The 27,764-nt window shown below is 38.0% G+C and overlaps 1 protein-coding gene across 2 annotated transcripts in view; it reads right to left on the reverse strand.

The window, feature by feature from the left end:
* CUL3 (cullin 3) overlaps positions 1–27,764 on the reverse strand; it is a gene marked incomplete at its 5' end in the record, with an annotated part of 49,770 nt that overhangs the window by 15,372 nt on the left and 6,634 nt on the right. Inside the window, 6 exons of one of the 2 annotated variants that reach the window (XM_079539498.1) lie at positions 1,505–1,650; positions 3,238–3,466; positions 4,058–4,172; positions 5,327–5,487; positions 10,956–11,069; positions 18,292–18,489. In XM_079539498.1, coding sequence (XP_079395624.1) covers positions 1,505–1,650; positions 3,238–3,466; positions 4,058–4,172; positions 5,327–5,487; positions 10,956–11,069; positions 18,292–18,489 — 963 coding nt within the window. The remainder of the gene's footprint in view (positions 1–1,504; positions 1,651–3,237; positions 3,467–4,057; positions 4,173–5,326; positions 5,488–10,955; positions 11,070–18,291; positions 18,490–27,764) is intronic. The other variant, XM_079539499.1, reaches the window with a different exon arrangement.

Genomic DNA, 27,764 nt, shown 5'->3' on the forward strand with positions numbered 1-27,764 from the left:
GTCTTAAATTTAATCCCCGGCAATGCTTTTGCAATCATGTCACTGATGATGCTGAGGGTTTGGCAATGTTATGTTGCAGAAGCAGTGCTGAACTATGAAGGCTTTTTTTCTTGATACTATAATATATCTTCCCTCTCTATCTTCTTACCAGATAAATATTTTTAGAGGTTTAGCAGTAATCAAATACCGACTCCTTCTTAGGACATCTTCATGAGATGGTTGGGGGGAAATACTAATTGGGCTCTGGATGAGCTCTGCCAAAGCACGTGCAACATGGCTGTAAGTCTTCTTCAGCTTCACCAGGTATTCAACTTTGTGGCAAGATACATTGATAGCACCATTATAATTAAATATTTAACTCTTCCCCAGGTCAGCCTCTTAAGATACTCCTTTTTGGGTCAAACAGAATTCTAAAGTGAAAATTACTTCGGACACTTATTTTATATATTACTTGTCACTTTTTTGTTTTTATTTTTAAATAAATCACACCACCACAAAACCACAACAGCCCAGAACCTTTATACCTAAGAAAGTTCAAACAGTATTCTCTTTTTTAACAATCATTGGAGAATCATTCTTGTCCAAATTAGGTAAGAAGTTTTGCTTCAGCACTGCCAGACAATTCAAACAAAAATGTTTCTATACTCAAATGGCTTCTTGTAATAGTAACCAGTTCTAGTAAATTGATTGTTTTCAAACAAAGTAGAGATAATAAGATACACAACATGAAATGCTTCTTTAAAGGACCAGACAAAAAAAAAAACTGCAGCTACACATTTGTAAAAAATTAACATATTTAACAAATACACATTTTGATATCAACTGTAAAACATTTTCAGCTATAAAACATTTACTTGAATTTCAATTAACTCTGAAAGAAATTAGAGCTATGTTCTCAGAGACAATGGGAGGAAAGAAAACATGACAACACTCCTGAAGCACATTTTAGGGTCTTGGTAAATTAAAGCTACACAAAATCTTAGTGAGATGGAGAACAACAAAACACCTACTAATATGCAGAAATGCTGTGTCTCTCAGGGAGACCAAGAATTAAGCTAGCAATTAAAATGTGAGTGAGAGGTGAATGCTATAAACCATTAGAATCTTGCTATGAAATTCCATCTTGAACATCAATAGCCAGCGTTGCACACAATTACATTAAATAGATGCTAAGGAGCTTCTTAGGATAAAATTCAATCTGGAGGCAAATATAATTTACAATAAGCCAAAAAGTTCCAAGGTTTTATATAACTGTTTTGAATATTTTAATAAAAGTAGATACCAAAAACCCACTAATTAGGAGCTTGTACTTACCAAGCAACTTAGGAGTTCTAAACACTTCCAAAATAAAAAATGTGCGCATTTTAAATAGAAGCATAAATGAAGTTTATTAATAAATAATTAACCCTTCTGAGTCAGCGCTAAGAGGTTTCTCATATAAAACGTGTTACTCTGGAAAATACGGGAAAGAAGAAGGAAAGACAATTTTTAAATATTCAACTACCTGAATGTAGTCAACTGGATTCTTTCCTTCTCCCTCTTCAGAAACTAGTGCTTTGCCTTGCTCTCTCAGGTACGAGCTCATGCACTCGCACATTGTCTTCAGACCGTTTGGCACACGACTAAACAACTTGTACATGCAAGCAAGGTCTGTCGAAAAGAATGAGATGTTATGCATGATGCCCCGTGTAACTCATTCATTTCACAGCAAAAGAGTTCACACACTCAAGCGACAAAAGCATCCTGTAACAGCTCAGGCACTGATGGAAATTTCTGCCCCTTTTCTTTACCCCAAGAACATACTAACTACAGCAGCCACAGAAAATTAAAGTAAAAACAAAGGTGGTATTTCATTATTCTAGTTCAAGCTGTCTATAGCACATACTCTTGCGTTGCTGATCACCAGGCCAGCAAAAGTTGTTTTAAAGGCTGGTGTGTTTTAAGCTTCACTAAAATTGCTTCTTTTCATGGTATTTATGAATGTATCTTCCAAGGCTACCATCCCAAAATCAAATATTATGTTAAAACAAATTAAACAGTACTAATGAGATGCTTGTTAAAAGCAAAAAAGCAAAAAAAACCCAAAAAACAAACAAACAAAAAACCAGTAAAAACATGAGTTTAATTTGCATTTGTTTAGCTGAATTTAGTTTGTACTGTCTTGAAGGAATAGCCGCATAAATTCCCACTACTTTGTTTCACATACCTAAAATCATAAGAACCGACTTAGCTTAAGTACGGCTTTTGAAGAGTAGTCCTTATAAACCTCTTATGTAAAATCCTCACAACTAAATTAAACCAATGCCTATAAAAGTAATATTAATTCTTGTACGGTGTAAATACCCTTCAATATCCTTGTCCTGTCACACTGAAGCCTATCTTAATTGGATATTAATGCAAAAAGGTTAAGCACGGTACCACTCCGTTACCTTTCCATACAGAAATTCTCTTTTCTTACAGCTAAGAAATTTGCTCACTTTATCACTCTGACTGCCACCTAATTATGAAGCTACTTCAAGGAACAAAAGCCATTTATCCAAACAGTGAATCTGTTCCCATTCTCAATGCTTTAGTATGAAGACTGACTTCCAAAAATAGATACTACAATCGTTCTTCATTACGCTGTTTCATAAGTGCAGGTTCTCCCTCTATAAAAACTTGCATTCAGTTGCTGTCTCACAGTAACCTGTACTACAGAAAACCTTACCAAACCAAATCCTTCTTTTTCAATCACTTAGAATATGTTTCTCACCCTTTAAAATGAACAGACAACTTTTTTTCCTGCAACAAATCCTTCTCCCCCCAAATCAGTCATGCAATCCATTGTTATTTAGTCTATCATTTTCATACAGCACAACCCCCCCCCTCCCCCCCCAGAAAAACCCCACAAAACAGTGATGCATTTTAATAGCTACATACTGTAAGCACTAAAGCACTAAAATGGCTTACATAGAGTAGGTAACCAAGCACAGCACAAAAGATAAATACTTATTCTTAAGAAATACACAAATACTTAGCTTACCAAAAAAAAAAAAAAAAAAAAAAAAAAGTAACTGTATCTGGTACTAAACAGAAACAAGTTTCCTAAAAGCTCTCTAAAGCCTCTGAAGTACCATTCACAGAGGCGTGCAAAAGAAAGCCAAACAGGAACACAAAAGTTAAGCTCAGTTCATCCTATGTTTAAAAACAACAAGCAGTATGGTAAGCATTTCTGTCTCCCATATGATACAGTCTTACCTTCTGTCTTCCCATTTTTCAGCATATGAACTAGCCCAGAGTTCTCCATTTCCACTATAGTTTTCATATGCTTGGAAATAAGCTCCCTCTCAACAACTTTCACAATTGGCTCTTCTGTTGATTTATCCAGACAGTGCATCACCCGTTCTATTTCTTCATTAATTCTAGCTTCTACTTTCTTTATATATACAGAAGCACTGTTTTCAGCTAAAAATTTCTGACTTTCCATCTGTGATTAACACAAATTAATACTTTAGACTTCTTGTATTTTAAGGAGGAAAAAGGAAATACACTGGTTATTTCAGATCAGCATTCATCAACAAGTTAAATCACTCCCAGCATGTCCAACAAACAAGACCTCCAAGATTTACATACAAGCTTAACACAAAACAAAAGTCCTATTGCACTCACTGTGTTATGTATGTATGAGGGTGCACGAACACAAGTGCAGTATTTTCCACACTAAAGTTAACTAAATCAGCCTAATATCCAGTGACCAACAGCAGTTACAGCCACAGGTCCAAAGAAATCAAAGATGGGAGAAGCAAAAAATAAAATTTCTTTTCAAATACCAGTCAGTGCCATATTTATGAGTTATGCGCATCAATGGTTTTCTCGTTATTCTTGAGAATGTCAGTGCTCACCATTACATTTAAATGATGGTAATTCTGTGAAATTAGTGTTATTTTTTCCTCAAAGTTAGTCACACTTTTTATTTCATTTAACAGAGATTGACATACTTGTCAAATACCACCAACTCTCACGATTCCAAGCAATTATAAAAGCATTCCAGATACAAGTAATTACAAGACTGCTGTACCTGAAAAAATTCTGCAGACATCTCCAAAAACGGAGCCTCAAAGTCTTCTTCATAGACTGACCTTCCTTCAAGACCTAGAATCATTAACATCTGGCAAGCATTTCTTATTGCGCCTCTGCCAAAAGTAAGTTGTTAACAACTTCAGAAATCAACATAACATAGGGAGTTCATCGCAACAACAACTCAGAAAACTTTAACTTAAAATGAACTGATAAAAAGTCTGTTTGTTGCATGAGAGGTTTTCCAGAAGATTAAAGCAGTAAGATTATTTCTGTTCAAAACTAAGGAGCTAGCTGACAACATTATTTTTTAAATTTAATGATAGGAAAGCAGGTCTCAAGTTGTACCAATTCTGAAAACTATTAACAGGAATATATTTCACCATGCAAGAAATAACCAAAGAAAACTGAAAACTGCATGTGTAGATTAGTAGTAAACAAGGCAATTTGCACAGAAGGTGCCATACAGAATATGAAAACATACCTGCAACTTAAGCATCTGTTTAGGCATAAACACACTGATAAAATTCAAAAACATAAGAATTGCATCTATGAAAAAATTCTAGGTTCTGGCAGCAGAGGATAATATACAGCTGTTGCCAGCATGTGTTTTTCTCTTCATAAACTGCATGTTGGGTAATCCCAATTACAGAACTGCAGCCAAAGTAGCATGAAGTTTACGTATCTCCACACCCATCAGCTGCTCCGAAACTGGAGAAACAAAAAATGTGCAAACTTCGAGTGACTTCAGCTGCAGCATCTGAAGTGCATGCTAACAAACTCCCACAAATGTGGCAAGAGAACACGAGGAACAGATTTTAAAGCCCAGAGGTAACTGAACTACCAGGAACTAGATGGGTTAAAACATTAGGAATTGAAATGGAAGACTAAAAGAAAACTTCAAAAATCAAACAAAGCAGGTAGAGGAAATTTAAACAGCCTTTCAGTACAGAGGACAAGCAGGATGACAACAAGGGGCAGAGAACTGTCAAACCTCCACTTTTATTATCAAATGCTCTGACAGAAGGTGGTAATGGATAGATTCAACAAAAACTTCAATGAGGATCTCAAGATTAATATTAGGAATGTATTAATGAGCCTATCCATTTGCCATTATTTTAAGTTTTGAAAAAAGAAGAAATGTGGGTTTTTTTCCATGCCATGGAGAAACATTTGCTTAAGTAAGGATTTAGTTGTGTATGTTCGTGATTCACTCAAGGACTGGTAAGTATCACTTGCAACAGAAGACAGTAACTTACAAACATCTTACCTGTCCACAACCTCTCCTTTCCTTTCTCTTGCAATCATATCCAGCAGAGTTTGCCGTAAGTGATCTCTAATACAGCCATAACGCACAACTTGATCTCGAAAAATAATCAAACCCAAGTTGTAGACATTCTCCACATTATTTTGTTGTACGTAGACACGGTCCTACAACAAAGGCATTCAAAGCAATAGAACTTCAAATTCAGGCTATTCAGAAATGGAAGAAACCAGGCACATTAGTGTTGTACAGATATAATCAAGTGAGTCTTCTCATCATTAAAAGAAAGTAACCTCAGAATCAGTCCAACTTACCAAAACTTTATTTCATAGGAAGTCTACATTGTTTAAGATTGTAAGCACAGCATTTATGACTAAACCAGGCAAGAACAAATCCACACCCCTGACACTTTTTCAGAGTAGGGGGAGTCCCCAAATACTCAGAAAAATCATGGCATAATCTGAAAGGTTTTTTTCTTAATTCCCTCCCATCCACCCTCTTCCTCTTCTGTAAAGAATGTTATTTTTTCCCTATATCCCATTCATAATTCTACCACTCAATTTCACAGTTCCTCCTCATTAGGTAATGACATTTCTTGAATTAGCTGAACAGAAGTAAAACCAAAATAATTACAGCCAAAGTTTACCAACAAGTAATGCAAACTGTTTTAAGGGCTCCTGTTGGACCCATATTAGAAAGCTTCCTTCCTTTCAACCTGAGCAAGTATCTTGAAATGTTGTTATATAAATCTGTACTAAGCATAACACTGTTCTACCTCCCTACTCAATCTGTAAGATGGGTCAAGCTGCTTGACCATCTTCTAGCCCTCTACTGCATACACTCACTAATCCAGGCTGATGCTCAGAACAACGTTACAAGTCTAACAAGCATGACCACCACCATGCAGTTCACTGACACGCTACTGAGCAGACACACACAGTTTTCTTACAGCTATTTACAGAAACGTCCAATTTTTTTTTCCTATTTTTAGTTCTGATTGATGAACCTCTCTTCTGTTCCTTCCCCCAGCTCATCAGTGCACTAGAAAAGCAAGACTTAAAGTCGCCACAAGACAGAAAATGCGTGTATTTGCTTAATATCTATACAATAGTGATGAGGTAGATAAGATCATTGAAATAACAAATAGTGAGTGAGTTTTTGCAAACTATTTCTGAAAAAAGCAATAATGTTTCCGGTTGGTTTGTTTTAAATTTTCGCTAGGATATAATCCATTATTTTGAAGCAACTGTTCAGTTCAAGTTGTAACTAAGAAATACTGCTTAAAACTCAGGATGCTCGTAGAAATTTAAATGTTCTGTACTCACAAATATGACTGTGAAAAGGTTTTTGAAGAATTTACAGTTAAATAAAAATAACAAAAAAATCTATAGAGGATGATGGGTAATGTTTTAATTGGAGTATAAAGATTAATTTCCCCATTGGTTCCATCAGTTACCTTCTTAAGCACTTTACTATGCTCAGAATTCAAGTAAAAAATCATTCAAACACAGAAAATTAAACTTTTTTTTTTTTAAATAATGCTTCAGACTATAAAAAAAAATTACAAGATTGTACATTCACACAAGTTCCACAATTAGAAGAAATAACAAGGAACAGATTCCATACCCTTTAGTATTTTAGCAGCCAAACATACACAGAAAAATTATTCCTACACCAATTACACAGCAGATTGTCTCCTGATCAGTACAGGAAAGCAAAATACCAGTTTCCACAAAGCAGGAATGACTGTCCACTAATGCCCTGCAAACAGGTAGCACGTAGTTCATACAGCCTCTGTGGTCCAGGAAGCCAGCAGAACTCTGCCTTAAACCAAACACGTTACTCCGATTGGTATCACAGAGCCCGTTTGTCGATACACAGTGGTCTAGATCCTTACAATGTTATTTTTCATTTCTCCCTGCTGTTTGGAAACAATGCAATTTATTTCACTCTTTTGCTTATGCACCTCCATCAAGAACAAAAGTAACCATGATGCTGAAATAAGTTTAAAGTACGCTTTTTAAGGAGATGAAAGAAAATTAAGTGTTTAATGCGTTCTGTCACTTGTGGTTCAAAGAATACATATTCAATTTCTAAAGAATATTATAAAGAAAGAATATTCAGGCCTCTGAAGCAGAAGAAGCAGAGTATCTAAGTGGATCAAAGCAATGGTTGTGACTCATCTGTGTGGTTTCTGTTGGGGCACCCAGTATTAAATGCTGCCATTATGAAATAAAGGAATAACTGCACTAGAAACTCTTCTCAGTGCAACTCCAACCCCCTCTTCAGCAAGCCAGACCACTCCATAGCACCCAAATTAAAGCAGCAGCATTAGCATTGCTGATACTGCTGATACGCTCTCCCTCGGTACCAATCTGTGTTGTTGTTTACTGGAAGCTTCCCTACCTTCAAAAAAAATTAATCTTGGAGCCAAGTAGCTCCACCTGGGAACAGGTTTGACTGACAAGGCAACATGCTACCCAACAGCAATTCCTTCCCATGAGGAGAAGCAGCAGGTGCTTAAAAGGTAAGAGTAACTCTCGGGAGTCAAGGGTGGAGTTTCACACAGCAATTATTCATAAGCTACAGTGCTGCTTACACTGCAGAATAGTTCTGATCTCAGCTGAAACAAGTTTCCTTCTGCACATTATCAAAAGCCACATTTTGCTCCACCTCTGCCTGGTGCATGTTCAGCCTCTGGATGCTAGTATACTGCAAATATCTTTAATCAAAGTTCCGAATATAAAAACAACACTTCTCCCCCAACACTTCTACCCCATGTGTGAGCCATGAGCCAGAAAAGTCCTACACCCCAAGGTCAAAACTCACCAGGCCTACCAGTCAGCACTGGCTTCGAATGAGACACTGGCTTTGGGCACTGCACAGATGAGAGGGGAACACCCTTCAAAATACACAGCAGCATGTGAACAGCAATTGGTTCTGACAGTGTTTGCTGGATCTGTGTGTATGCCTATGCCCCTCAATGTGAGCATGCCTTAAAACATGACTTCACTCAGAGCAGAGCTGCTTAACTCATGACTTCACTACTTTGGTGCCTCTCTGCTTGCCGCAAACAGCATCATGGATGTACAGTGTCACGTCTCTCTGGCATCGGTTACTGTAGAGCCAAAAAGGAAGAGCCCAGTTTGAACATACTACCAAAATACAGTGTAGCTACATATTCCTGACATTCAATTGCTGGCATTGAAATATCTCAAGAAAGCTACATTTATCTTCACTGTACAATTTTAGGTTGCAAAATTGTAAGCAGAAAGGAGAGGTTGTACAACAGCCATGAAACCGAGCAAACTTTTATCAGACAAAAGAGGCACAATTATGCACTTCTCTTTTCCTCAAATACAATCATAAAGCAACCTTTGAAATGTCCTGAGGTTACAAATATAAATGAATTTCTGCCAAAAACGCTGAACTGCAAATACACCCGTTTACAAGTAAGTACCATAATAATGCACAAACCACATCGTACAAAATATAAACTTTTCTAAAAAGATGCTATTGAACTCATTTTCATTTTAGAAGTGGCAAATCTGAACAGAAAAAAAGATGAAGAGGTGATGGCAAAGTACTTGCTTTGAATTAGATCATAATGGTTCAAAATAAGCCAGAAAATGAACAGCACGAAAACAGACACAGCTTAGATTAGGATGTACAATCACTCAGCTGAAGCATGAATTCAGTAGAATAAGATTACAATTCAGTAGAATGAGATTAGAGGCTGTTAAATGTTGTATTTTCACGGATGTCAAACTGTGGCTTTTTGGTTACAATCGGTACATTTCCTGAAACTGACAGATAAGCAATGGGGGCAGCCTACAAAATGAGAGAAGGACAGGGTTACCCTTCTTTACAAACACACTGTGGTTGCACACACTTCTTCTGATAGAATACAAGCATGCCAATTAACAGCCAATTGCAACTGAGTTTACACAGCGGTTTGCTTTTCATTTAAATGACAGAATATTTTTATTTAGATGATATTCTGTGCTTAGATAAAGATATAAACTTCCTCTGACTTACCACTATAAAACTAAATTTCATTCAGATGAATCTCATAAGAGAGCAAATAATTCCTTACTTTACAAAGTCCTTTATTTTAAGAACATGAAGGAATATCTTCAACAGATGCATCTCCAGCTTACAACTCCATGCACCAATCAGCTATTTTAAGCGTTTTGAAAGTGTACATAGCACTTGTATCCTCCTGCTCTTAACCTTACTCTAATGAGCACAATTACATTGGCTCAACAAGTTATTCAAGTGACAAAAATGAAGCTGCAAACCTTTGAGTGGTCCAATTTTCAACTATCATTTATGCTTCAATCTGTATCCAAGCGTGTATTTTTAATGACAATGTGTTCTGTGCTTCTTCAATTTAAAGACAAGGCCAGTTTGTCCATTTTATGAGCTCCCCGGCAAACAAGAATCTAGCATTTTACCTAATGAAGACAGTACATCTTCTCAACATGAAATAATCTTTAATCCTTTTGGCAGGATAAGGCACACAGATAAGAAAAGTATCACTGAGGGCATTTTATCCTACCCTCGTTATTTAGATACCTGGTCTATTCTCAACAACAGACAGGAACATGGATAGCCAGTAAATCCATTAAGAAAAGACTGTAGCTACAATTACTACTCAAAATTCTTCAGCTTTTAGTATCTTATTAATCAGTAGTATTTCTTCACAGCTAATCAAAGAGGTTCAGCTTCACAGTGTAAGATCTTCAAGTGCTGCATGAACTTTGGTTATTAAGTAGATAACAGTATAATCTCAGTCAATCATCTTTCTTAACAATAAAAGAAATGAAGCAATATCATTATCTTATCTGTCACTGAAGGATATTACATATAATACTGTTTTTAGCATGATATGTGGAATAACAGATTTTACACACAAAACAGCCTCTCAACACATACCATTTTACTTCTCAAGTTAAGCCCTGGGCTAAAAACTATGTATGCCTACCACTCTGGGAATTTAAATACAAATGTACTATCTAAAGCATAATATGATCCAGACAAAAACATAAGGCCCACTCTCTTCAAATGCAACAATTTCTGCTAGCTGTAACATTAGAATGTATTTTTTCTTATAAAGTTACTAATATCAAACCAAGATATGTTTATCTATGCATGCTTTGTAATCTTAGATCTACCTCTGTATGAATAGCAAAACATTCAAATTTGAAGTTGATACTTATTGAAGAACACTGAGTGTATCTAAGCAGAATTATCCTCTTTAAACAAAAAAGTTTAAAGAACAACAGCAAACTACACCGGCAGTTTGTGCAAGGTCTGCACTATCATGTACAGTAAGAAACTACCTCTGGGTGAATAAAATCTAAGAATCACAAGATCAAACAGTTTTTGATGCATTTTCCTAATGATGAGATAACCAGAAAGAACCACCTAGTTTTAATTTGTCAAATAACTGTATGTCATGGTTCTGATCTCATGTACACACAAATTCAAAACAAGGGATTAAAAAAAAAAAGATCAATCTTAGAACATGACTGCTAAGCATACCTTGCCTTTCATCTCTCCAGCTCAATTGCTTACAGTTGTCAAGAAACAATCAAGCACCAAATTAAACGTGAAAAAGCAGAATACCCACCATATACATCAGAATGTCTCTAATCATCACCATTGCTGTCTGATGATCATTCCATGCTTGGTTTAGTGTTTGTAAAAAGTTGTTATTCAAGGAGTTTAATACATCTTCTCGCACCTAGAGCAAAAATGAACAGATTGTCACAAAATCAATCAGTTTCCCTTGCATCATTTTAATCTTAACAAGTTTTGCTTCAGAAAAAAATATCTGCTGTTCTGCGAACTTTGAACATTACAGACATGCTCAAACTTTTCTAACTGCTGACCCTGCATATAATTTCAGTAGAAAAATAAGGCTTTATACAGGTAAGGAAAAAAACAAGCTGAAAACAAGAACATAAAAGGGTCAATTCCATATGCTACAGTGTTTCAATTACTATCACAAGTCATTTCAGAATATTGGAAAATAATGGCACATGTTACAAACAGAAATAAGCTCAGGTAGAAAAGTAGCTGAGACAGTTGCAGTAAGTAACAGTTCTTTCACTCAGTATGAACTCCTATACCAATAATCCATAACCACTAACAAGAAGACTCAAGAAAGTCACTGTTTTTATTAATGCCTTTTAGCTGATTTGTTCATCCCATCAACTTCAGACTTCATTTCTGACAGTACTTCCTACTAATCAAAAATCCCACTACCACTCATGTACTCAAGAAAGGACAAATGGACGTTCAGTTAAAGTTGGCTTCTGGCAAACAATCTATACTTATACACCATGCAGCATAAATAAAACAACTTCAGTACTGCCTGTAATATGACATAAAACCATAAATTTTAATACAAATTTGGAGAAATCTTTTCCAACTCTATTTCCAAAAGCAGAAAGTCAACAGACTAAGTAGGCAATAAAGACCATAACAAGCAGCATACAGATCTCTAGGCATGTTTGCAAAGACTGGGGGTAACCATTAAGGCTGCAACGTGCAGATGGGGAATAGCTTCAATTTCACACAGCCCAGCAAAACCCCACCTCTGCAGCTGCATTTCTGTGCAGTTATACATGGTGATTTCAGCAAGAAGCGATAAGTACGCTGAAATTTGTACCTAAAAACATATCAATGGTTCAGTAAATCAAGGCTTTATAGAACTGTTACAAGATTTTACAGGCTGCTACATTCCAAACAGACCATTTGAAGACTGTTAATGGTGAAGCAAGACCTCACTCTAAATGTTAGCAAAATTGGGAACACTTTTTTTTCTGTACTGGAGGGCAGTTTTTGCTTGTCCAACTTCAAACAACTAGAAAATGAGACCGAACACCACCCTTCTCTGCACACTGAAGGACTTCACTACAAATACACCCCATCTCTTCTTCTCAACAGTAGAGAAAGTCTGCTGGTGCACCTGTGCTGTCTGCACTCCCCCAGTATGCAGGCACAGGTGGGGCCAGGCCATGGCAGAGCTGCAGCCCACAAGGTCAGTGCCAGCAGCTTAATGCAATATCGAAGTACATCATCTTTCACTTCACACTGCAGCACAAAATACCCCACAGCTGTGCTCTACGTCACATTAAGTGTCCTATGCTTTACACAGGAGGAATGCTCAGAGGCTAAGATAACTCTTCACTTGAGAGTCCAAGAATGCTTTAGCTGGTTTCTGTTCTGATCCACCAACACACATCCATTTCCTCTAACAGCTATAAGAAAAATCACCACAGGGCACCTAGGGAGAGCTTTATCCTTTTTATCCTTTTTTTTTTTTTTTTTTTGTGTGTGTGTGTGTGTGTGTGTGTGTGTGTGTGTGCTATGACCAGGAAACACTGCAGCCAGCATCCTAAATGCATTTCAGCTCGACAGCTTCAGCTTCACTCTTCCTTCCTCTGAAGGCCAAAATACAAATACAATTGAGAAAACTGTAACTTCTTACACATTTTTATAATAGCCAAGTCAATTAGTGCTTTCCCTAAATCCTCTCTCAATTCCTGTTCCTATTTTTCCTGTCCTTCTAACATGGCCAACAATCTTTTTCTTCAAGACTGTTCCAACCTGAGAAACAGAACCCGCATCACACAGCTCGTGTCCCCAGATCTCCTGCTGCTATCCATAAAGAGGACAGTCTGTTCATGTCACATAGGCACGGGATATTACATCCCTAACTTGAGTATTTATGGGCAATAAATCGCCTTTCATTCACTCCCCACCCACCAACCAATAGTAAATCTATCCTATAATACTCCATCCTTCAAACAAAATCCGTATTTTTTTTACATTTATACATTTGCATTTATGCTTGGGTGCTAGTGTGAATTCATTGAGACTTCAAACAGGAAAGCCTAACAGGTAACAAGCAGCCACTAGCTGCAACAATCTCAACTGTAACCACCTGACAGACAGCATTCTGTCATTTAAACTTAATATTTAATAGGTGTAAGAAAAATAATGCAGTCTGGCATGCTACCACATATCTAACAACTTCCATGGGCATCGCATACCATCCACACACTACGGCCTCTTCCACAGAAGCTGCAGAAGCTTACCCTGGTAACACTCAGCTCTGTTAACAGTGGCTGATCTATGTACCCTGCAGGTTGTTCAGAGCTTCTGAAATCTTCCAACCTCCTACACCACAGACCTGAGCCAGGCTCCCCTCCCAGGTTTTGGAAAACTCAGCGTTGTGGTGTAACACACAGCCACTGCTGCTGCTGCCTGCTTTGCTCCTTCTGACAGCGACTGCCACTTAGCTTTTGGTCTCCCAAAGGTGTGTGCTGCTGTCATCCAACCCGTGTAGCTTTTAGCTAAAATATAAATACACCACATACATTGAGAACTTCCCCAGCCACATTTGTAGAGCGCGAGCTTAATTTCCAAAAAGAAGAGAAAGAAAAGTGCCGGCATTGCTTTCAATTTCCTGATAAATATGAAGAAAACCTGGAAATGCACGAGTCACGTTAGCAAAACTTATCAAAGAAAAACTAAAAGCACAATTAGTTTACAAGCACAGATAATCAGGGTAGGGACTGATCAGTTTTACTCAAATATACAGAAGACCATCACAGGTCTGTGCCCTCATAATTGCACACACCCATGACAGTAATCCTGCTACATTAAGCCAGGGCCCATTCACGCACCAGCTGGTACCAAACAGGGTGCTCAGGCTGCAAGAAGGACGTGCTTCCAAGCAGACAGAGGAGCTCTCACACCTGCACCACCTCTGCTGTGCACTTTGCCAGGCTTTCTAAAAACACATATTAAATCCAGGAACTGCACAATGCTGCACAACACAAAGCTACTCGAAGTCTCACTGTGAAGCCTCTCAACCACACACTCCCTCCATTTATTTTTAGATGCAGACAAGTTTGAAAAACTGTTCTTCAAGTTGCTACAAAAGCCAAGCCAGTTGTTGTTTACAACTGCTGTTAAATACATTCCTTGTACAGGCCTTGAATACAACCATATTACAGGAAAAGTACCATAGTGCACAAAACACTGTAGCCAAGCAGAAGCACAGCACCACAGTCAAGCAAAAGCACAGAGTAAAACTGCTGTGGTGAAATTAATGACTTCTATTTGACAACTGGATATTCATGAACTGAAAGGAAGCCTTTCAGAGACAGCTGCTGCTCTTCCAAAACTTAAAATCTCAGTATGGAAAATTGCATTAGCAAAAACAAACTTAAAACTTTAAAGGTGGAAAGATAATTGTAGGTGATACCTACATACTTCATACTTCGTACCTTGCTAGCCAAAGTACTCCTTAATGCTTGCAATTTGGTCTCCTACACAACTAATAACAAAATTCCCCCATCTACTTCATAGACACTATAGAAATCACCTCTTGGGGTCCTATCTAAGAGGTACAAGCCTTCTCTCAAAAAAAAAAACACAACAGCAAACAATAAATCTTGCCATAGATCACAGATATCCTTCTAAGTCCCAGAACAGACATGGACTGTTTACACAAACCTTCTGCATCAGCATTCCATCCCATCCTTCTGCACCTAACAACAACCCCACAAGGACCAGCTGCGTCCCTCTCACTGTAGGCATTCTTGCATGCCCTTTGTTACCACTAGTACAAGACAATGTACAGTTGGTGATAAACTCCACCAGTTTTGCCAACAAAGATTACTGTGTTATAAAGCATTCTGGCATGCCAGTGACAAAACAGCAGCAGAAGCATTTGATAAGGTTTCCTATATCCCACTTCTTCAGTGTTGCTTTAGTATCTCCCCAAATCAGCATGTTTCAGTCCACTTAGGTGTAGGACAGTCCTTGACATTTCTGGATCTTTGATGAGCAGCAGACTCAGGCCACACATTACCTAAAAAAAATACTATATTGACCTTGGCCAACAAATCCATCAATTTTTCTGTCTCACATACAATCTAAAAAAAATGCATGTCTGGACAGTCCAAATTTTAACAGACTAAAATGTTCATAGAAGTAAAGAATTTTGAAAACATTACCTTGCAAACTAACTTCAAGATATCTTTTTGTTCCAACAAGTCATTTTATTTATAACCAACCAACAATCTGTACACTAAGCTTTTGGGGGGGTTTTGTTCGTTTGTTTTAAGCACTTGTACGGCATTTTGTGTTGAAGGAACAGAGCGGGCTCAAGGCTCAAGACACATGAAGAAAGCACCCAAATCAACCTACAAGGCTGCCAAACAACAAGGAAAGAAACAATCAGCAAAGTATTAGGCGCCCAATAATTAAATGCACCTTTCTTCCTGTGCGTGAATTGAAGCGAAAAGTTCTAATGCCTTCTATTCAGTGACACTTTTTCATTTCATTTTTACAGATACATAATATATAATAATAATATATAATAATAACATAACCATATTGTCAATATAAAGGCAAACACAAGCATGTCCTGTGGTAAATATGAGATAGCTCAAGACAGCTAACTCCTATCAGTGATGCAGAGTACATTACTTGGCTTCCTTCTTTCATCAAGAAGTCACAGCATGATGATCATAACCACAAGCTGCTGGGGTCTGCAAGTTCAAAACCAAGCATACCTTATAGTAACTTAGGTGCTTTCATCTTGTATGATTGTGCTGTGTTTGTGCATATCATTTCAGTACAACTAAATACACTGCAAAGGCAATTTATGGCTTTTTTTTCTTTTTTCTTGGAAGTTAAATATTACTACGAAAGATTCTTTATACTAAAAATATTGGTCAGAGCACAACTTTCACCTAGCAATTAGACAGGTATAAAGCACAAATGAAGTTCTTAACTATGCCACACCAAAAAAAACCACATGCACTGCAGGACTGACAACCACGTTTAAAAACATCTGAGTACATTGCCCCTGTCCAGCCACTGCATCTACTCTTAACTAACGTGATTGCAATACTACACACATACAACTTCCTGCAGACAGATTACCAGTAGATGCAGACAGCAAGCGGCAATTTCATTTGAAGGATTTTAGCAATTCAAAATGTAAGTTCTGCTCCTTAGAATACTGCACACCTGCTCTTTACTAACATTCAACCACTTCTGCAAATTTTCATTTTAATCTAAGTAAATAGTTTTCATAAACTTTTATTTGTTGGAAGTTTATAGGAAGGAATCATCAGACACCTGAATAATTCAGCCAATTTAACTTCATGACATTTAACTACTAAAACTCGGTATTTTTTCCTATATTAATAAAATGTTTCCCCTGTTAACCATATGCACAGATACCATTTGATTAATTACATTAAGAGATCAGAATGCTATAGCACAAAACTCCTTAAAAGCATTAGAAAGACCAGCATTAAGTGACAGAAAGGCATTTTTTCCTACACTAGCACCTGTACAAGCCTCTCAGGCAGTGCAGTGACTGTATAAATGCACAGGATCTGCTGCTCTTTGGTCAATTTGCCACAGTCAATGCTTCAGAATAATGATTTTTGCATATAGACAATTCAAATGAACAGAACTGGGAACAAAGACAAGCAGCCTTCCTCAAATTAAAACAGGATAATCTCAAAGTGAAAAAAGTTTGGTCTCCTAATTGTTATTAAATATAGACTGGAAATACTGAGGTATACAAGAACAGAGCACAGAAAGTCTCAGCCATTTGCCACATAGTATAGGAATAGTGCAGATTATGAATGTAGGCGTTACAAAAACATGATGAGCTACAATTATAGAACACTTCTAAGTTATTTAGCCACTTCATGCAGGATGTTTCCTCTCACACAACAGTAAAAAAAAAAAAAAAAAAAAAAAAAAAAAAAAAAAAAAAAAACCAAAACACCCAGTATATCCAAAGCAGGTTTCAGACTATATTTATCTGGACTGTGCCACTGAAATTCAGGATTTTAGAAAATAAACTCTTTTCACCTGTGGCACAGCAATGACACACATCTCTGCATAGCCACTGCAGTAACTCCAGTCACAAAAAGCTTTCCAAAGATCATGCACTATTTAGACAAGCCTCCCACCCACCCTCTGTATTTCAGCCAGAAGCAATCATCCAAGATGCACAATGGTGGACGGCTGCTCTAATAAAAGGACAAAAAATTCTGACACTCCATCGGAATCCACAGTCAGAATATGGGATCAAAGCACCTTTCTTTTCCAAAACAGGTAGGTATGAATGTTACTGCAAAAAAACGAGGCATCCTACCTAGACTTAGGATCCTACAACTTCTAAATATTATCTGGACTTTGAAAAATTAAGCTTCAACTTGGCTTCATCAATAACATTCTTATTAATCAACCCTAACTCTACCCATCACAACTACAGAGATTGTTCCCTAGTTCAATATGAGATATAAAGGGTTTTTCCTCAGAAGCTACATCTTCAGAAACAAAACTTCTGCTTTTCATTGTGGCTGAATTACGCAGTTTTGAAAAAGCTGAAAGGATAGAATGCAAACTACCCAGGGCTTTTGTTGCTGCTGAGCTGACATTTTAGCACATTGCTTACTGCCTATTTACATTGTGTAGTAACTCTCACTAACTCGTGAATTAGTTCATTTGCCCATAACAAGCAGGTTATTACATGAGTATTTATTTTGCTCCACAAATGAAAAACAAATCAAAATTAGTTCTGAGAAAGTCACAAAATGCCATCAGAAGGCCACAAACATCTTTTTTCCGCAAATAAGAATCCCGTATCTCAGCAGTGACGCTTCTGGGAGTTGTTTGGAAGCATGAAATGGGAAACACTTCCTACAGTTTATCCTCCATCCAAAACTTAGAGCAAACCTTGTCAGGAATACGATGTCATTTAAGCACAATGTTAGCTCAGAACTACCATTTTTTGAATACACTGATACAATTTCAACAAAAGACTGAAAGATAACATCAGACTTTCAAAATTTAAATAACTGAACAGAATTCTTCCACATCAGATACTTCAATTACAATTCATAAAGGTGACATACCTTGTTTATGAGATGCTCAGTGACCACTTCTCTCAGTCCAGTGTAGAGCTTTTCTCCATGCTTATGCAACACCATTGTATATGCATTCCTATATAGCTCCTCAAAACTGAGACCACTATTGTTCTTACGCTGGATCTCTTGGATTGCATTTTTTAGGAGATCCCAAATGCTGTTTACATATTTCTCGTCCATAGTCATCTGTAACGATAAATCAAGACATCATGGTTTAGAATCAAGAAAGATTTTTACAGAAAGTTACCTTCAGAAGCTGTAATTCTAGAAGCAGTAAGTGCTTCTGTCACATCTGGATTCCAATATCGCAAAGTCTCTCCATCTTCAACAAAACAGTACGGATCAAAGTGCTATTTTTCATAACTATTTCTTGAAATCTACCATTTTTAGTGGTTTAATACCCTCTCCTTCAAACTTGCAAATTCACAGAACCCAACCTTCAGAGTCTGCACAGGGGAAAAGCGGGTAGTTGTAGACACAAGTCTGGTCCCCACTCCTCTGCTACAGCATAATAACGAAAATGAGTTTTCTTCCCATGTCAACACGCTATTGTTACCCCACCAGACACACTGCAACACTGCTTAACTGGACTCCAAATCCTCTGGCACAACAAAAGACAAAAATATTCACCACAGAGCTAGCAATCTCATTTAGCCATCCATATGAGCCATCTAGGTGATCCTTATTTACAGCAATGCACTAATGGCCAAATAATGACATGTCTACAATTCAAATACTTACAGATGTTGAAAAATCCCACAAATTTCCAGAATTAACATCTGTATTGCACATATTTCCACTGCACAAGTAAGGTTACACGACCTGCTATAGGATATAGGTACATCTCTAAGCAGAACAGGCAGCAGTTATTGATCTGCTATTCAGATGCTATGTACTTTGGTAATTACACTAAGTAAAAACAGTATGAACGTAGAGAAAAAACCTCAGTGAAAGAGAGAAACAGTTATAAAAAAAGACTCAATTTAACATCAAGCCAATTTCTGTCTTCTGCTATCTAGTCATTAGGATGAATCAGTTTACAACCAGGTTTTAACAACCCAAGTCATTCAACAGAAGGTGCTTCAGAACACAATGCCCTGTGGATAAAGCAGCACCTGACATAGCACAGGCTCAAAGAGCAGCAATGAAGTACCTAATAGTAACACTGCAGAGTTTCAGCTATCAAGCTTCTTTATCCAACTGAAAGAAAAGCCACTTCAATTAAACCAAATTCAAAAAGCAAATTTTGAAGATAAGTTTGGTTGATGCAAGAAGGCTTCAATCTAGCCTTTTCACTTAAAGGCAGGGGAAAAAAAGTTAGAATACTGTTCTCAGAATTACTGTGAAGAAATAAAATATCCTTGAGTTTACTAATATTATCAAAGCAAACATGAAAATAAGACTTAAAGCATATTAGTATGACACGATGAAAGAAAATCATGACCAGCCCTGCTGCACTTTCCTTCTTTTCTCCCCATCCACCTGAAAATACAGTGAGGACAGGAAGGACCCAGAAAACTGAAAGCCAACAAGTCAAAACCAACACAAGCTTCTGCCCTCCAGTCTTTGGGAGTTGTGGTTAAAAACCAGCAGTTCCATGATAACAGTAATCCTATCATTTAATACTCTTTCGCTCTCCTAACAGCAGATTCTCTAACCTACTACCCTGTCCAAACCCAAAACCTGAGAGATGTCAATACCTAAAAACAGTAACAAATCACACATTCAGAAAATTCTAGCTCCCCATCTCCCAAAAGCAAAACCTTAAGTAGAACAGAAATGGTTCTATTCTACCACACACGTTACGTGAATAACACATTGTGTTATTTGCAATATTTGTAATATTGAAAGGTCACTTACTTTCTTTTTGATTTGCATTTACTATATTGGTGCCTTTTTAGGGAAGTAATTTTCTGAAGCCTTCTTGAACACAATTTTATGAGTACTGATAATGAAGGCACCTACTCAGAACTGTAGACAGCAACCCAAGTAACAGCTTTCCAGCTTTTCTTTCACAAGCCTGACGTTTTGTTTTCAAACAAAGTGGACTTTCAACCCAACACTTCCCTATGTCACTGTCTCTCCTTACTAATCAAAAAATCTCTAAGCCAGCATGACAACTTTTTTTTTTTTTTTTTTTTAAATCTCAACTGCAAAGTAAGTTTATACCAGATTTATACCAGTCACACTTCGTTTTAAAACAGGCAAATCAGAGCCCCTACTCTGAGGAGATATCTGAACATTGCTACTTGTTGGTCCCAAGGTAGGCATATCAGTACATCACAGATAAGCAGAACATCTAACAGTTCTGATCTGTTCAGGAAAAAAACAAACAACAACAACAACAACAAAAAAAACCACCAAAAAACCCAAACAACTAAAAGTGGGGTCTATTTCTACTACTTTTAATTAGAATGCTATGACAAGTGAAGGAATGACTGCAGTATTTGCTTGCCCCAAACTCAATGGATACAAAAGCAAACCTAGAGCTTTCTCTCACTTAGCAGCCAACACACCAAGCTGCTCTAAAAGCACAAGAAAGATCCAGAAAAGGTAATTTCAAGGATATAAAGAAATACTTCAAATGAAAGCACAGTTTATTATCTTCTAAGATCAGACAAAAAGGGCACCGCTTCTCAGCACACCAATGTTTTCTACTCCCAACTTGCTTTAGATTAGCATTTGTGAGATCTGGGGGAAAACTTGCTAAAGTTGCAGGATATCATGTCAAGTTTGTACAAAAAATTATTTCCTCTCCATTAGTGAAAAGTTGTTTGACTTGGAATAGAAGAAACCCTCATGTATCATCTTCACATCTGCATAAGAACTGCAAGGATAAAATCTACCCTTGGATTATTAACTTAAGGAATACAGAAATAGATTAACCTCAAGTCAGATTGCATACAGAGTATTTTTTAAATAAAAATACATCCCAAACGATAAATAAAATTAGTTGAGCTCACAATGCCACCAGAATACATCTTTCATCTTTCAGAATTTTACACTAAAGCATCTCTAAAAAGCCTCTTAGAGAATTACGATCCTAATTTTCCTATCTGATGCAACTCCCTGGATCCCAAGTAATAACAAAGCCTTTAAGAGATCCTCTTCCACAAATCTGAACACAGAATCAGAAACCAGATGTTCTTTCATGTTCATTCCCAGATTCCTTCTAACAGTTGAATATTTTAAAAACGAACTGTGCAACTTAAATACAGTTGTCATTCTTCTGCCTTCTACTACAGTAAAATAAAGGAAAAGCTAAGTTACTGTTTCTGCTTATGCTTTGGAAAAAAAACAAAAAACAAAAAACAAAAAACCAACCTAGATTCAAAAAAATGTGTTCAGAAACAAAATCATAGAATCACTGAATCCTCAAAGTCACAAGGGACCTTTGAAGGCTGTCCAGTCCAACTGCCCTGCAATGAACAGGGACATCCCCAGCTCCACCAGGTGCTCAGAGCTTGGTGCAGCCCAGCCTTCAGTGTCCCCAGGGATGGGGCATCCACCACCTCTTTGGACAGCCTGTTCCAATCATGTCAGTAGCTTTTACACTTGATTTCACAAAGATAGTTGGAAGCCAATGTCCAGAGAAAAGACATGTGCTAACATACTTTATCTGAACATCACCCTTCCTGAGGAATGGGCAAGAGATCAAGTCCCTTACTGGTAGGAAAGATGGCTGTTCATAAGATACTGCTAACTGGAAAGCTTCCAGGAACTGCTGCTCTGATGCTAATGATTCAAAAGATGCAACTTGAACACAAACATCTGAAAGCACAGAACTACATCTTGAAGAAATTAAGACTACAATATTTGCACACAAGAACACAAAGTCATATCACAGAAATAAAAAAAAAGTGCGAAGAATTCAAAAGGTCCTTTATTCTACCATGCTGACACAATGCAGATACAGATGCACATATTCCTTCTCTTTAACAGTGTCTGGCTATCCTATCAAACCCTCCAAGACTGAATTGGCAATCACTGATTTCATAAAGTTCTCACAACCATCTCAAGCCAAACAGGCCACTGTTAATTCTCTCAAGTTTAAAGGCTGCAAAAAGGCTACATCAAATTTTTACTTTCAAAAATGTTGCAAACATCACCCCTCTGTTCTTCTGCAATTTGCGGTTTGATTCTATACACTGCCAAGTGACATGGATACATCCAGAACTGGATTACCGCAAAGCAAAGTTTCTTAAAAGTTTCAAAAATGTAGCCAACACCTGCCTTATCCTTTCTACCATATCCTTTAGATCTAATGCCCAAAGCACTGGAGCAAGAACAGGTTGAAGTTTCAGAATGCAAGCATTTACACCATAAAACTTGAAGGAAATGAGTGGATACTGGCAATTCAAGCCAGTTTAGCAGCTCTGTCGGTAAACATTTGCACCTAGTAATTGCAGTCTGTTCCCACTGCCACTTCTAGCTGTCAGCAGACAAAATGGGCAGGGACTGACTGCTGCCATCAAGAACCACCACCGCAGTCCTGACCAGCTTCACAGCATCTCTCATCTCTTGGACTATCTCTTCACTTCAAGGGAAGCCACCGAGACAGTACCAAGTAGTGCATTGCATAATAGTTCAGCATCCTCAGCCTGGGTCCTTCATTCTGGAGGAAGCTTGGCTGAGGTTACCCAGAACAGGGCAGGAGCAGCACATTTTTGCCTCAGAAGCTCATCACAACCTGGATTTTTATAAACTTTTCCAGTATCACTAATTTAAAACACAAGAATTTGCAATGACAGATAGTAATTGCTTTAGTGTTTGCTACCAGAATCTCTCTGAACACAGCATTTTAAGATACAAAACTACACATCCTTTAGCTATGGAACAGACAAAAATCCAACAATATTCAGACTCCTTTTGAAATCTTCACTGCTGCCTAGTGATCAGCATCCCTGGCAGAGGTACACCACTGGCTACGCTTGATCACCAGAAAACATCATTATGTCAAGAATTCAACAACTCCATAATCCACATTCTCAAAAACAACTCGTCTCAGACAAACTTAATCATTAGACACAACACTCCTGAACTGTGCTATCTGAACAGGTAGACTGCTACATACACGAAAACATGAATGGAAGCTATGAAAGAGGAGGTAGAGAAAAAAAGTACAGAAATCCCGACCTAAAGCAGTTCTGCATTTGGGTTACTACTCCACTCTGGCCATTTGTTAAAAAAAAAAAAACTGCAGGAAAATCACACCAATCTGCCCACAAAATTGGCCCAAACAACTCGCTAGACCTCAGCTCAGCTCAGCTCAGAAACCACAACATCCATCCATCCTTCCAACTCTACCAGACTCTGCTCAGAAGCATGCAGAATGCACAGATGAGACAAAGGGAATACCCCTCTGTCAATTAAAACACCCAGGAGCTGCAGGATTGTGGCAAAATCCCTCTCCTTCTACAGTTTGCTCAAATTTTGCTTTCTGCAGCAATGAAAAGCTGCTCTGGCAGCATGGAGAGGAAGCGATAAGTAGATTAAAAAATGATTGTTTCTGAAATGCTGGAGTTGCACCTCCTTCTCAGTGACTGATAGATTTGGTCAACCTCCAAGGCATTGTCTGAGAGCACTGCTGGTCTCATCACAAACCCAGCGCTGTTTTGGGGTGGGGGCTTGGAAAGGAAGGGGCTGGGTTTGGTTGGTTGGCTTTGATAAGTTCTATAGCAAACTGTAACGTTCTCCAAGAACTTCCTTTTCCAATAAGGCTAAAGCCCCACAAATAAAAGATTCTCTCACTCCTTCAAAAAGGAACATTTTCTTGCAATAAAGCAGGCCTGACAGGAGCTTTGCCACACAGCAACAATTTGACCGTCTGTGAAAGGCTTCAAGTCAGTCTTTAACAAACAGAAAATGTCATTCCACAGCAATAATTTTACTGTGTTTAGAGAACTGAACAAATTTAAAGAAAGATCAGACTAATTTCCCTTCTATATTTTAGTCACAGCCTCAGAAGAATGAGACTCATCCTGAACTAACAATGCACTTCAACTTACCAGTGTTTGGTTTTTTCCTTTTCTTTTTTTTTTTTTCCCTCTCCTTTTTCTTTTCTTAAAATCACTATTTCTTCTTTCTCTCCTGGTGCCCCTCTAGTAGTCTTACAAATCTGCAGAACAGTGTCCTGATGGAAAGCAGAAAAATGAAGCAGAACTCCCCAGCACTTGCTGGGGATTAATCAGCTGAGATTAAGAAATATGTAAACTTGATAGACAATCAATTACTGAATAAACACAAAATATAGTCTAAAATCTTTTATTTTCTTCTTCTTCTTCTTTTTTTTAATAATAATAAAAAAAAGCAGAAACAAGGCACTCTAGAGAAAGTAATAGGTCTTAATTTAAATTGAAGCAGAACTATATCAATTCTCTGATGACAGACATCTTTCCACTTGCAGGCCCTTGCACGCTTTTCCAACACTAAATCCACACGAAGTGTTTGTAACCACTAACACACAACTATGAGAATGCACCACATACTCACAGACCAAGGTCAAGTCTTCCACAAAACTGATTCACAGCATACCACAAGTGTAAAAGACTAAATATTTTTGTCAGCTCTCTAAACACTGCTTAGGATTAAAACATTACCTTTTGATAGATGTAAACAGCGGGAGCATATTACAACAGCATCCACTTCCTTCAGAGCAAGTTTAATGTGTGCTCACTCATTTCTAGTGCCCCAGATTTGCTAATCCTTTCCATTTTTCCATCAGAGATGCAAACTCATGCACTTCAAGTGTAAGTCTCTAGATAAGACAGACTCAGACTTTCCCTCCCCTGACAGTCCATCAGGAGAAATTCACAAACTACATTATACTGTCTTGAAACCAATTTAGGATTTTAATTTGCAATTTATGATACTCAATTTAAAAATACACCTTCAAATAGTCACTCATTCATACAGATAAAGGCAGAATAATATTTGTTTGAATAGTGAAGGAAAATGAAAGATGCTACCAGCCTCACATCATTCACTTATTGGTACGTATGGATTAACACAGACCAGCTCTTAAGATTCTGTAAAAATAAATAAATTTTTTAAATCCCACCAGTAGCATAAGTAACAACACAGTATAGTCAAAGTCAGCAAACACTGTGTCCAAGATCACTTACACAAAGCCTAACTCTGCCTCATCTGTCTTGCTATTTATTTTCCACGAACTTCTTGACATATACACCTACTTTAGTCAGCAAGGATAGAAGGACATCCTCTAGGGAGTCTGGATACGTCATAACAAGGAGAGAGGGGAAAAAAAAAAAAAAAAGGAGATGAAAATTAACTTCTCGACATTTCAAAGTCTCTGCTAATTACACTGGAGACTTTATCCTAGAATTAAATGCTTTAACCAAAGATGACAGCAGAATGTTATTTAATACAGGTGCAAACTTTTGCCCACCTGCCATCAAGAGAGAAATCTTGTTTAGAGGTTGTATACGAACAAAACTAGTTGGTATTGTTTAAACTTCCAGAAAACCCAAATTGTTAACAGGCAGAAAATTGGAAGTTCTAATTCAAAGGACAGTTGTCACTGCTACAGAATGGAAGCGCTTACACAGCCAAAAGAGTGACACTGCCTGTATTATTAACCACAGCTCTTTCAGAAACATTCAATGACATTTCCACAGCACACATTATCACCATGCCTGAAAACAGAGAAGGATTATAAGCCACCTATCACGAAACTACTTTCTTCCCACAATCACTTCAACCTAACAACAGTGAGAAAACCATCTATACTTTTGAAGCCCTTGCTAATTTGGAAACTGTTAAGAGCTAGATCTTAGTTTACACTTCAAAAAGCCTGATCTTTCACGCTTAATTTTGCAGGGTAACAGAAGAATTTTCAGACATGAAGTAACTTTTTGGCTTATTCAGTAATCTTTGTTGCTCCGACTCTGACTTTGCATTGATAACTTGAGGCGCAAATTGCACCCTTGGCAGGGGGAAGGAGAACTAGAGTTAGGATTGTTTAACTCAAAAAATAAGAAAATCCATTCTGAATGTCACAGAGGAATAAATACAAAAATTTGACACCAAAACTGCCCATTTATCTCCTAGCAAAAGAGTAGTAAAACCAAGTATCAGTAATTTGAGGAATCATGAGAAGCGTCCGCTAAACTCATCAGTAGTAGAGATCTCAAGACAAATTTTCCCAAATTAAAGTTACGGGAAAAAAAATTGAGAAGTTTGTGTAATGGCAGAAAATCCTAAGCACAGTTGGTATTAAAATATCTGAACTTCCTCAGAAGAGAAGAGGAACGGAGCGGAGCTGAGCAGTGAGCCTCCCGCCCAGCTGCCAGCAGCAGGCTGGATGGTGCCTGGGACACACAGGGACGGCCACACGCCCCAGCTCAGTGCCCTGTACCTGTCTAACAGGCTCTTCTCAATGGTGAAGTGACAGATGGTGAAACACTGGCACTAAGTGTGACGAACCAGTGGACGTGCCTTTCACCATCTGCAAACAGGCTAGAAGCCATTCAGCAATTCAATCTGCAATATAGTTCTTAAAGCAGCCAAGGAAACGCTTTTCAAAGCCTGAGGACTAGTGAAGGGAGGCAAACAAGCACACAGTAAGTCCCGCTGCCGGCCCCACAAAGCCACCTACTTGCTGAGCGAGCTCTTGGCTGCAGCAGAGGGAAGGCAGCTCAATCCTCCACCGGAATCATTTCTGACGTGGTAGAGACTTCAGAGCAGAAAGGAAAATTGCCTACAACCTAACAACAAAAAAACACCAGACCTCAAGAACGCCACTGGGATGTCTGACTCCCTCCCTCCCTGTTCAAAGAGCCCCAACGTGGCACAGGCAGCCTCCAACGGCCCCAACGGTCGCCCGGCCTGCTGCTGCTCCCAGCTCTGCCACGGCCAGCACGCGTCCACGCTTTGGTCCCATATGCGATCAAAGTTCTCTTACTTTAAGACCAATAGCTTACACTATCAAGTAGAAATAAGTAACATTCACTGGAATTTTTTGGGTTTCTCTTTTTTTTTTGGAATTCTTTCACATTAGTGACTGGTATCATGCTCAATCTTATGCTGCCTAGGAGAGATGCAGCATGCCTCAGCCCCAGCTGAAAGCCACCAGGGAAAGCAGAACGCTGCGCAGAGCCCTGCTCCACCATCAGCATTCTAAAATGCATCAAAAATCAGCACAGTTTAAAGAGAAAAGCCATGAAATACACCCTTACACATTTACAGCTCATCAGTAACACCACCAGATGTATAATCTGCTTTTGTTTATTCTTACTTGCATTACAAAAAATTGGCCCTTCCACTGACAGACCTCATCCATAAGTCTAAACAACTAAAGCATGTTATCTCTATACATTTTACATACTGTGAGATCTTATTTAAAGTGCAACAAGACACCTTTAACCCTTCAAGCATTGGTTTTGTGCAGAACTAATTAAAAGATGTAGTCAGCTCCTCAGTAAGTACCACCCAAACGTAAA

This window comes from Tetrao urogallus, assembly GCF_951394365.1.
Source record: "Tetrao urogallus genome assembly, chromosome: 9".
NCBI lineage: Eukaryota > Metazoa > Chordata > Aves > Galliformes > Phasianidae > Tetrao > Tetrao urogallus.